Here is a 12,119-nt window from a genome sequence, read left to right as displayed (position 1 = left end):
GTGTTTGGAAAAAATTTTAAGATGCTAAAAAGGATTATTGATTAATTGGGTCCATAAAAAATAAACTAGGTCCAAATATCAACTTATCATAAACAACATACAAAAGATAACACCGTAAATTGAGAAGTAACAAACTCCTATTCATTTATCCTATGGCTTGTTATTGGGGAATGACTATCCACTTTGGATCAATTTAATTTCTATTTGTTTTTTCTCTTACTAGTGTTATCTCTACCGGGCTACTCCAAAATGCCATAACCATTTGTTCCTTGCTTGTTATTTTTTTTGGCATGTTATTTCTCAAATTATACGTCAGGTGAAATTTGTTTGGTCTTGGTGATGCTGGTCTAATGGGATTTTATGGGTTGCGCATAGATGGTGTGGCAAATCTCAATGGACAATGGTCACTCGGATTACTCTTCGAGTTGCTATTTATTTCATCCGGTGTAAGCGCAATAATCATTACTCTAGGAACAGTATACGATCCATTCTCAACTTGCATCTCATATCCAATTCTCTATCTGGACCCGCTTGGCTTCACTGCACTTCTCTCGTACATTTGCAACGTATGGCCTTTGTCCATTTATGGTGCTTACTCGTGTTTGAGCTAGTCCCCATTTTTCCCTTCTTTATTTTGTTATTATATATTTCCAAATGCTATTGATCATGTTTATGAGATTGGGGTTTTTCCTAAGTTTGCTAGTCGATGTCTCCCTTAGTTATTTAATTTACATCTTCTTGTGACTGCTTTCGGTCGTTGCTTGTTTATGCTTCAGTAGTTATCTTATGCTCTTTTGTGCTATTTAGTCTTTGGCCTAGTTGTTGTTATTTTCCTTCTTTATCTGATCTTGAGGGTGTTTTTTCCTCGCATATTTGAGGTTGATTTGGTTTTAGTTCTATTTCTTTTATTGTGAAAAGATTTGTGCTGTATCTTGTTTCTTAGCAAGGTATGCCCATCTTATTTTTATAGATGTTTTTTCTTATTAATATATTTACTTACACAAAAACAAATAGACTAAGTCTACTCGTGTCTTAGTGATGGATTCATATCAAATTAAATTAGTATGTCTCTATGGAGGTCAATTTGGAAAATATAGAAGACATGATAGTTTCTAATGCAAATGCAATGGAGTATGATAATTGATAGATTCTGAGTAATAGAGTAATTTGAATATTAAGGAACAAAAATATCCCAAGAAATGATAAAACGAGAATATAAAAATTTTTAAAAATATGACAAACATTTATCTATTTTATAATTTTGGATGGAAATAAGAGCATAAAAAATAAAAAATGAAATGGAGGAGGGAGGGCAGTTTGGGGAAACAGCCAGGAGGGATGCATGATGACGTGGCTACCTTCGTGGATAAGTAAATTAAAGCGTAAATAAAACCAGTATCTGCACGTTACAAACGCGCTTTTAAATTACAAATTTATTTATAAAAGGAGGAAAATGCTTTCTGCCTGCCAAACTCTCGAAAGAGCTTTCGGAAGAGTCGTCGCGACTTTTCCTTCCTCTCTCTCTCTCTCTCTCTCTCTCTCTCCACACTTTCGATCGTTTGTTGTAGGTGTTGATTTTGATAGAAACCGAGTGCGTTTGTACAGAGAATTTAGGTATATATATATCGTCGCTAGCAATTTTTAGTGGGGATTTTTGGGGCCGGAGTTCGGTTCTGATGGCGGTGGGAGTGGAGTCGCCGGAGGCCGGAGTTGCGATGGAGTTTCCGGTCAGCGACGAGATGATGTCGTCGTCTTCATCGCCGCCAAGGATGCCCCGGAGGCTTCGTAGGAGGCTTTTGGAGACCAAGAATTCTCCGGCCACTGTGGAAGAAATCGAAGCCAAGCTTAGACACGCCGATCTTCGAAGACAGGTATCTTTCTCTCTCTCTGAAATACGTTTATCGTTTCCTCTAATTATTTAAGTAATTTTACTGATATTTGGTAAAAGTATTGTTCTTTCCGTTGCCTACAAGTTTCTGGCTTCTGGGAAGTCTATGGGAGAGGACTAGGGATAATCACTAAAAGGGAAAATTCGGTCTCTTGTATATTGTTTATGCCTGTCTCTTTCTTTGAGTTGCTTTTATAATAACGAAGAATTAAACCCCACTAAACTAATTTAAGTAGTTCTGTTTGGGTGCTAGTATTAAGTATTTTTTCCTTGGAAAATTATTAGTATTAAGTTATGGAAATATAAAATTCAAACATTTGTTTTTTTCCTACTTTGAATTTATAAAAGATAAAGAAAGTCTAGCCTCTGGTTAGCTTTTGAGAAAGCAAGGATATGGATGAGGAAAAGATTCAAAATTGTTCAAGTCTATTATTTTTGTGTTTCTTTTCTTTAAGTTATTTGGATAATTTGGTTTCTACGGAGTGAATAACCGAAATCTCAATTTCAAATAAACGAAGAAACGCGGGGTGTTAAATTCAGTTTGCTTGTAAGCTAAATTTTGACAAATATGAAATCCTGGAGTTCTTATGGACCAGACAAGTTATTTATCTATGCTCCTTTTGAGTTAATGTGTTAGGTCAGAAGCTTGGTGGTCCATCAGTTTGAATTTTATTGTTTGGTGCTCTTTTTCCACATTGGAATCTTTTTCCCTCCTCCCTGCTTTTTTCGTTTAATCCCTTTTAGGTTAATCCTTCTTCTTTCATAATTTTATTTTCCCTCTTTGGTCGAGAGAGGAGGCTATGGTGTTTTACATTTTAAGGAAGTCCATTGATGTCTATTTGCTCAAGAAGTTCAATCCTACATTATCTATTTGAACAATTTTATCAAATGCATATCTATTTTTTTTTTTTATTATATATTTGACAGTCCTTAAGATTATCATGTACTTTTGTCAATTTAGTTTATGTAGTTTCTCCTTTGTTTATTACTAAGAAACTTAACTTTACTTTTTACTGTATTCCATTCCTTGTTCCTCCAGGATTATAAGTTTTCGCCTTTCATTTTTCTTTATGTCTGTTCACTATTGAAAAACTATCATCTTTCTAGCCTTGGGTTTAACTTAAAATATTTTTTAAACTGTTATTGTTTCCATTAAATGCAGAAATTCTATGAGAACTTGTCTAGTAAGGCTCGTCCAAAGCCTAGAAGCCCCTCACAGGATTCGCCCCATGAGGAAGACCTTGGCCAGCGCCTTGAGGCGAAGCTCCAAGCTGCTGAACAGAAAAGGTAAAAATTTTGATGGCTGTATTGCTGCAGAAATCTATTTCTTCCATCATCTGCATATTCTGTTTTGCATAAACAAGCTGAAGTTGACTATAAGTTTATTGCTGTATTCCAATGGCAACAATTACAAGCCCTAATCCCAAGGTGGGGTTGGCATGTTTATTTTTGTATTGCTAAGGAAAATTTATTTGTCTTGGTTAGGCATTTTGGAAAACTTTGGTTTAAGCAAATAATTTAGGATGCTTTGAAAAACTTGACTAGTTTATTTGGTGAGTTTTGAATGGTGATCTTCATCATGACGGGCCTTATCAGAATATTCCCACCTTCAACTAAACAATGCTACTTCAGCCCTGTTTCATGTGGTGGTTTGCAATTACACGACTTATTTATGAGCTTTATGGAGCATAGATTGTTGTTAAGTGGTTTGATATTGTTTGGATGTGCATTTAAAGTGCTCCTAATATCCTGTTTTGTATGTAATTTGCTGGGAAGTGCATGTTAAAGCACTTCAAGGTCTGGATAGTGTGTGTAGGTTTTTTATTTTTTCCCTCATGAGAAAATTCTTGATTCTATTGCCACCTTTTAAATGCTTTAATTTGCACTATTCCTAGCTTGTCACACTATCTTATCTCTAACTTTAATTATACCATATTATACTCCCCAGAAAGTACAAACATGTATGAAATATGCATGTAACTGTGACGAGGATGCTAAGATGGATATACGGTCATAAGAAAAGATAAAATTATAAATGAGGATATTTGTAACGAAGTTAGTAGCTTGTACTAAAGTTAAGATACATGAGACTCGATTGACATGGTCTGGTCATGTGAGAAGAAGACCAATAGAGGCTCCTATGAGAGAGTTGTGGAACAAGTAGTTAGTAAAAAGTTAGAGGAAGACCAAAAATAAATTGTTGGGATACACTTTTTGGTTGATATTAAGTATATGGGTCTTATAGAAGATAAGACAATGGATGGAAATGAATGGAAAGTTAGAATTCACGTTATTGAACCCACATGGTGGGATAAAGGCTTGATATGTTGTTGTTGTTGTATATACCCACCAAAAGTCTCTTTATGAAAGAGATTTCTTAGAAAGCTTATGTTAATTGATTTCTTGTTTTTTCTTTTTTTGGCTCAACTTTGATTTTCTTTTTTTTCTTTAACTTCCTAAATCTGGTCATGGCAACAGCTTCTTGATAAATTAGCTAGTTGATGCATTCGATGTGAGACAGCAACTACTCTTGAACATTAACGATTGTAACTGGTACCAGATGTGCCAAAAGAATTCTGTGCATAAACCTTGTCTTTTTATTGATAATTATTACAAGAACTACAATTATGAGTTAAATGTGGTGTGCATGTTTAAAAATGTGGAAAAAATTTGTTTCTTAGCTATTTCTCACAATAGTTTATGGTTGTCATTTCTTTATTTCATGTTCTGATTTCTTCCTGAGCATTAGTTGGATGTCCATCAATAGGCTTCCTAGTAAATCATTCCTGAAAATGGTTTTTTATAAACTAGCTTGGCATTTTGGCATTTGGTTGGCTTAGTTATGAAACTAGTCATGACGAGGAATTTCTGGAATTTCTGTAATATGTATCTGTATTACTGCTCAACATATTTGCGTCCCTTTGACTTATTTATACTGTAATGTTAAGTTTGGCTTTAAAAAAAAAAAACTGTAGCTCAACTTCTGTATACTTCCTGCAATGCTGCATAGTGCTTAATCTAGTGATAGAAACCTTACTGCTTTAATGTTTGGACAATCAGGTTGAGTATTTTGGCAAAGGCTCAAATGCGCCTAGCTAAATTGGATGAGTCACGACAGGCTGCCAAAATTGAAGCAGAAATGCGCTTTAAGAAGGAACGTGCAGAGCTAGGTACAAAAGTGGAGTCACGGGTTCAACAAGCAGAAGCAAACAGATTGCTTATTCTCAAGGCTCACAAGCAACGGAGGGCTAAGCTAAAGGAGAGGACATCTGAATCATTATTACGGAGGATGGCACGCGAAAATAAGTACAAGGAGCGTGTGCATGCTGCAATTTTTCAAAAGCGTGCAGCTGCTGAGAAGAAGCGACTAGGTTTGCTTGAAGCGGAGAAGAGGAGAGCGCGTGCTAGGATGCTTCAAGTGCAAAAGGTTGCCAAGTCTGTGTCTTACCAGAGGGAGATTGAGAGGAGAAAGATGAAAGACAACTTGGAGAACAGACTGCAAAAGGTGAATTGACCTACTTTGTTTGTTATATGATGTTCGTTTAAGGTTATTTTGATATTTCTTACCTGTGGATTTTGATATTACAAAGGCAAAGAGGCAAAGAGCAGAATATCTAAGCCAGAGAAGAAGATTGCACAGTCCTGTTCATGTTAATGGGAATAAGATGCAGCAGCATGCCGATCGTCTCTCTAGAAAGTTGGCAAGGTATATGTTCCATAGATAGATCGTCTACAGTCAATACAAAAATGTTCTATTTTGAGTATTTTATGTGTCTGTCATTATTTCATCAGGAGTCATGTTTTAATGGCATTCCTATCTAGGTTATAATATACTGTCTCTAACCATAACTTAATTGGTGTTAGTAAGTACTGCAAGCATTTTAATTTGTAACTAATCTATTTTGTTTAAGAGTTAAATAATGTGTATGGACATGGTTAGGGTGGTGTACTCATTTCAATGTTAGTGAAATTTTTTGTGTAATTGTATTGATAGTTTCTGTAGAATGTATAATTTTTCCATCTCAAGTGAATCATAATACTGAGAATAAATAATTGTTCATGCCAAATAAAGCAGGTTCACTTATTTAAAAGCTTCTGGTGATTCTCTCACCAAGTTTAAAAAAAGAGATTAATCTTTAAAGAAAGTGACTCAAAAAGAGTGTATTGTGTTTGTAGGGATGTGGGGTATTTTATGGTAATTGAATACTTGAAGTGGGTATACTTGAAAGAGTGGGCAGTTGTGAACTCACATCTTTACCCTTATGGATAATTGAAGAGAGATAAAAAGTAAATTCGAAATTTGTGGACTGACAATTAGCATGGGCAAAATTTGACTGGGACATAGTTTGGTTCTATCAAGTTGAGGTATTGAATTTTAACATCAACGATGCCAAATAGTTGATTTTAACTCATAGGTGCTATATGACTTTCAAAATGGGAAAGTGAATGGCCTTGATTTTTTTTCTTTTTTTGGGGGTGCCAATTGCAATACATGGCTTTGCTTATTGTGTTGTAGGTGCTGGAGGCAGTTTCATAGGCTGAAGAAGCCTACATTGTATTTAGCAAAAGCTTATGACGCATTAAAGATTAACCTGAAGTTTGTGAGATCAATGCCATTTGAGCAGCTTGCACTTCTGATTGAGTCATCAGTTACCCTTCAAACTGTAAAAGCTTTGCTTGACCGTCTTGAGATCCGATATATGCTGTCAAAGTCTGTTCCTGCTACCAGTAGTTCCAGTTGGGATGACATAGATCATCTTCTTAAGCGAGTTGCTTCACCAAAGAAGAGGTGTTCGCCCAGGAAATCTACCTTGAATAAAGATGCCAAGAAATCAGGGCAAGCTGCCAAAAAACCTGTTAGGTTGTCAAGGTACCAAGTGAGAGTTGTGCTATGTGCTTACATGATACTGGCCCATCCTGATGCAGTTTTTAGTGGTCACGGGGAATGTGAAATTGCTCTAGCCAAGTCTGCTGAAAAGTTTGTCCAGGAGTTCGAATTGTTGGTAAGGATAATACTGAATGGATCTACACGGTTTTTTGATAAAGAGTCTGCCCCTGGACATTCGAGACCTCAGACCTTCAGGTCTCAGCTTGCAGCTTTTGATGGTGCTTGGTGCTCCTACTTAAATAGCTTTGTCTTGTGGAAGGTCAAGGATGCTAGGTCATTGGAGGATGATTTGGTAAGAGCTGCTTGTCAGCTTGAGTTGTCTATGATTCAGGCTTGCAAGATGACTCCAAATGGAGATACTGGTTCTCTTACTCATGACATGAAAGCTATTCAGAAACAGGTTTTGTTCCTAAACTTTGAAGTACTCTTTCAAAGCAAAACTATCACGTTCATAAATAAATGACTGGATATGCTGGATAAATTCAGAGGCCAAATGGTCCTATAAAATGTTAATGGTGGGACAAAAATATGCAAGTGAAATGAAAAGTCTGATTGCCTAAGAATGAAAGAGACTACTAATGAAGTGTTTGTCACAGCTGTAAAAGTTTTACGGGCAAATATATATTGCCTCTTTTTCCCGTACTCCACCACCCTGCCTCAAGGCTCTGAGGATGATTTTAATATGTTAATGAAGTGTATCACCCTGATTAGTTGCTGGGGTGGGTACACCAAGTAAACATTGACCATTTACTCGCTTCTTTCAGAACCTAACCCATTTTCTTGCCCCATCTCATGATTGGCTGTCCAGTCATTATCATCAATTGCACCTTCTCCTAACATGATTTGACTGTCTTTTAATTTTAACATTTGCACTCGTTAATGTTTTTGCTTTTGGTTCTCACCACATATCCTGACAAATGCTCAAATTGGTGAATTTTGTTTGTGCAGGTTACTGAAGATCAGAAACTTCTAAGGGAGAAAGTGCATCATCTAAGTGGAGATGCTGGGGTTGAACGCATGGAATGTGCTATTTCTGATACAAGAATGAAATTCTTTCAAGCAAAGGAGAATGGGAGTCCTGTAGGGTCCCCAATCATGCACATCCAGTCTCCAAGTTCAGCTAGTTCCTCAGCTGGCCCTTCCATTGGAACCTCAGATAGAAGAGGAAAAATAACTGATGGTAATCGTGACCCAAACCCTGTAGCTCGCTCCTTATTCCAAGATAACTCTACTTCTCCCCCCAGGGAAGTTGGTTCATCTGCTTCTAGCAGCATTTTGGACAGTCAACGCCATAATTCCAGTGAGAAGTTGTCATGGGAGAATGAGCCTAATTGTAAATGAAATTCTTCATGAGCAGCAACATACATTTGGAGATGGTTTGAATCTCACTGCTGCAGACAGAAATAACAATATGAAGGTCAGTTGCATTGTCTTGGTTATAAATTTCTGATCAATTGTCCATTGTCCATGAGTAAACAATTGTTGTCCAATTCAAGAACAGAAGATGATTTACCCGTGGCTTCTCCACCACCCCCCCCCCCCCCCCCCCCCCCCCAAAAAAAAAAAAAAGACACATCTTGGCCTTATCTTTGGGGTGAGAGAATGAGAAGTTCACCTGTATCACTTCCTGCTTGCCTTTTTCCTTGTTGCAATTTGTTTTAATGTTTCAATTCATTTGCAATTTGTGAGGAAGCAGACATAACAGCTTTGAACTTTCTTTTATATTCTGATTTTTCTGGGCACATTATGACTGTGGACCCATTGGGAAATAGCACTTTTTATAGACCATTTTCAACTTTTTATCATTAAAACTGTAGTGTAATGTTGTTTATACCTGCTATTGATAAATCAGGAACTTTCATATTGATTTGGTTTTCTAATTTTATTTTGTCCTCTAGGCAAAGATTAAAGAGACAATGGAAAAGGCTTTCTGGGATAGCATCACAGATTCGATGAAACAGGATAATCCTAACTATGGCCGGGTTGTTGAACTAATGAGGGAGGTGAGGGATGAAATCTGTGATATGGCTCCGCCGAGCTGGAAAGAAGAGATTTTTGAAGCAATTGATGTGGACATTCTCTCTCAGGTAGCATGTCACTTATCCTCTTGTATTGCTGCCAATATTGTATCTTTACTTGTATTGCCCTTTTTTGTGCTAGAAGAAAAGAAAAGAATTTAGTTGTATTGCCCTTTGAGTACTCTCTTTGTTGTATTGTCCTTGTCTCTCAGGTCCTGAGTTCAGGTAAGCTAGACCTGAATTATCTTGGAAGGATACTGGAGTTTGCATCGGTCACATTGAGAAAACTCTCTGCTCCAGCTAGTGAGGATGATCTGAAGGTTTCTCACCTGAAATTGCTCAAAGAACTAGCTGAAATTTGTCAGGCTGGAGATGGGGCAAACATTTCACATATTGTTGCATTGATCAAGGGTTTGCGCTTTGTCTTGGAGCAAATAGAGGTACTTGTCTGTGTGATTCTGTTTCTTTAGATTTCTTTTTATTGCATATATAATAAATGCTACAAGTATGAGGAACACAATACTTCCCTAGTGGACAGAAGTCACTGATAATTTTTAAATGGACATCCTGCAACAATGATGCAAGAGGTACTGTAGGGGTTCTGATGAGACTTCCAGGTTATTCTTGATTGTGCTTTTCCTGTTCTGAAATTGAAGGAAATAATGCTAAGAAGTTAAGAATTACGTAGGTATTTGGTTCTATTAATGTTTATGACACAGATATAATTGGTTTCAGAGATAAAGAGAAATGGGAACAGTAAATTATGAGAAACCAGTAAATATATAGGATGTCAGTTTTTGGTTAAGTCCAGTTTCATTCTGGATTTGGAGTGCAATTATTTGTGCTTGTCTGGTGATGTATCTCGAGTTCTAAATCTTTTGTTAACTGTTCAAGTTTTTAAGTACTGCAACATCATGAATTAAGAAAGAGGAAAAGAATAAAATAGCATAGTGAGGTAATTACTCTTCCTTGTGATAGTGACATCTTTTACTTCTGTTTTAACTACCATATATTTTAAATGACTAGTCCAACCACATCTTTTAATAGATGACAATGTAAGTTACATGTAGGCAACTTATAAAATCCTAAGTTAAAGGATGAATAATTATGTTCGTAGTTTGATATGTTTAAGTTTTTGTGTTAGGAGCAACAGCTATATATATAATATATATACTTGAGATAGTGATAGCTGGAATTTTAGTAAGAAAAGGATTACTAATTAACAATAACTAATACTTCTTTTTCTCTAGGTCTTTTGAGAAAATGAGTTCATAATCAATCACTACTCATATAAAGGTTCCAGATGTGGAATTTTTAGATTGTTTTCTGAATATTTTGATTTTTTTAGTACGTAAATATTAGATTTGTAATTTCTTAAACAATGAACAAAAAAAAAAAAGTTGAATAATAAAAAGTAACGCCTTATTGTTACTTTCAGATATTAGTGAACTTTTCTGTGAAATTAACAATGAACAAATAAGTTTCTTTCATCAATTTCATCAATCTTGTTTGCATGTCTGATGCTGAGGTGTCATTCCAGGTAGAATGAATGCATTCTACTTTATTTTGATCTCACCTCTTTGGATTGCCATGGATGCATAGGATAATGTTGTCACCCACACAAACACTATTTTATGTGGAGCTGTACTAATTCCAGACTAGAGGTATGACACTGTTTTCTTGTCGCCCTTTTGCAGGCACTCAAACAAGAAATTGGGAGGGCACGTATAAAATTGGTAGAACCACTAGTGAAGGGTGTTGCTGGTTTTGATTACCTGAAAAATGCTTTTGCCAGTCACTATGGCCCTCCTTCTAATGCCTCAACTGCTCTACCTTTGACAATGAGGTGGCTTTCTTCTGTGTGTGATGGCAAGGACGAGGAATGGCAAGAACACAGAAATGCACTCTTGGAGTTGACAAGGACCCATGGAAGTTTGTCTCAGATACTCATTCCTTCCAACACACTCAGAACTGGTGGAACCATGACAATCAAAAAGAGTGATGGCCGGTTGCCTTCAGTCCCTTCTAGCAGTAAAAATGCTTCAAGTGTGACAGGTTAAATGTTAAAACTCACTCCAGATATGGTGTCTAGTTAGAGATGCAGTGCTTCAGTTTGTTTGAATCGAACTATTTTATGAAAAGAAAATGTGACTAGCTTTTTAACACTGCAACTTCTGATTTTCTTACTCCAGAATGCAAGGGAGAGAAGGTTGATTTGTTAGTGAGACTAGGCTTATTGAAGTTGGTGAGCGGAGTGCCTGGTCTAACACAGGAGGCTTTGCCTGAATCTCTGAAGCTCAACTTTCCAAGACTACGGGCTGTTCAGGCCCAACTTCAGAAGATTATTGTGATTTGCACGAGGTGCGCCAAGTCTCTCTCTCTCTCTCTCCTAGATTAGTTTCATTCTTGTTAGCTAGCTTATAGTTTTCCTTTATTATTCTCTCTTTTAAAACTTAAATTATTTTTTGATAAAAACAATAATTTAATTTTATTAATAGCTAGTTGTGCACTTTTTTGTCATGGCCGCAGTATTAAGTTCTGGGAGGCATAGGTAGTTTCTGTAGTACCTTAGAATGAGCAAACTGCCATTGCTTGTAATATGTATCATTTAATGCCATCCTAATCCTTCAAACTTTTTGCAGCGTCCTAGTTCTGCGGCAAACCCTTCTCACTGAGCATATGGTACCGAACTCAGAAGACATGGAAAGCATGGCATCACGCTGTGCCAAACAGCTTTCTGATCTTCTGGATTCTTCTGAAGACGCAGGCATCAAAGAAATTGTTGAAGTACTCGGCACATTTGCAGGAGGTGACGGATCTGGTGATCCCAACAAATTTCAGTCCCTGAAGAACATTATGGCAAGATTGCTTAACAAAAGCTTGCAAGCTGAGGATCGAGTTTTTCTCAAGGTGTCCCACGCTGTCTATCGGGCTGCAAGAGGAGTTGTGCTCGAGGGAAATGGGCGAGGGGGAAGAGAACTGGCAGAAGCCTCACTCCGCCAGGTTGGGGCGGCCATCCTAGTCGACGCAGTGGTGGAATGTGCTACAGTATTGGTGGTAGCAGCCACGGTGTCGTGCAATGTTCACGGTTCATGGTACGAACATTTGATTGAGAAGATGTGATGAGGATAATCCATCTGATCATTGTAGGATGAATGTATGTGTGTGGAATAGTGTAGTGCTAATTCTCGTGTAAATTGAATAAGAGAATCTGTTGTGTAAAAAGGATTGTTTACTTAGGGAATGCTTAGAATAACAAGAACACATGTAAATGAAACTGATTAGACAGACTTGTATAAAGGCTCCTCTTTTTATTTGGGCTCTG

At 37.0% G+C, this 12,119-nt stretch overlaps 1 protein-coding gene across 1 annotated transcript; it reads left to right on the top strand.

Annotated features, from left to right (window-relative positions):
* Positions 1-1,466: 1,466 nt before the first annotated feature.
* Positions 1,467-12,110, top strand: LOC127801107 (uncharacterized). Its single transcript, XM_052335963.1, is given in 12 exon segments — positions 1,467-1,871; positions 3,051-3,175; positions 4,949-5,393; positions 5,479-5,594; positions 6,405-7,176; positions 7,725-8,102; positions 8,104-8,193; positions 8,675-8,863; positions 9,007-9,234; positions 10,492-10,849; positions 10,987-11,155; positions 11,437-12,110. Coding segments are annotated over 12 exon segments (3,546 nt in total). The 5' UTR covers positions 1,467-1,676; the 3' UTR covers positions 11,918-12,110.
* The last annotated feature ends 9 nt before the right edge of the window (positions 12,111-12,119 follow it).

Source organism: Diospyros lotus, chromosome 5 (genome assembly GCF_014633365.1).
Source record: "Diospyros lotus cultivar Yz01 chromosome 5, ASM1463336v1, whole genome shotgun sequence".
In the NCBI taxonomy this organism is placed as follows: domain Eukaryota; kingdom Viridiplantae; phylum Streptophyta; class Magnoliopsida; order Ericales; family Ebenaceae; genus Diospyros; species Diospyros lotus.
The sequence above is the reverse complement of the archived record's forward strand: the minus strand, read 5'-3'. Positions and strand labels throughout refer to the sequence as shown.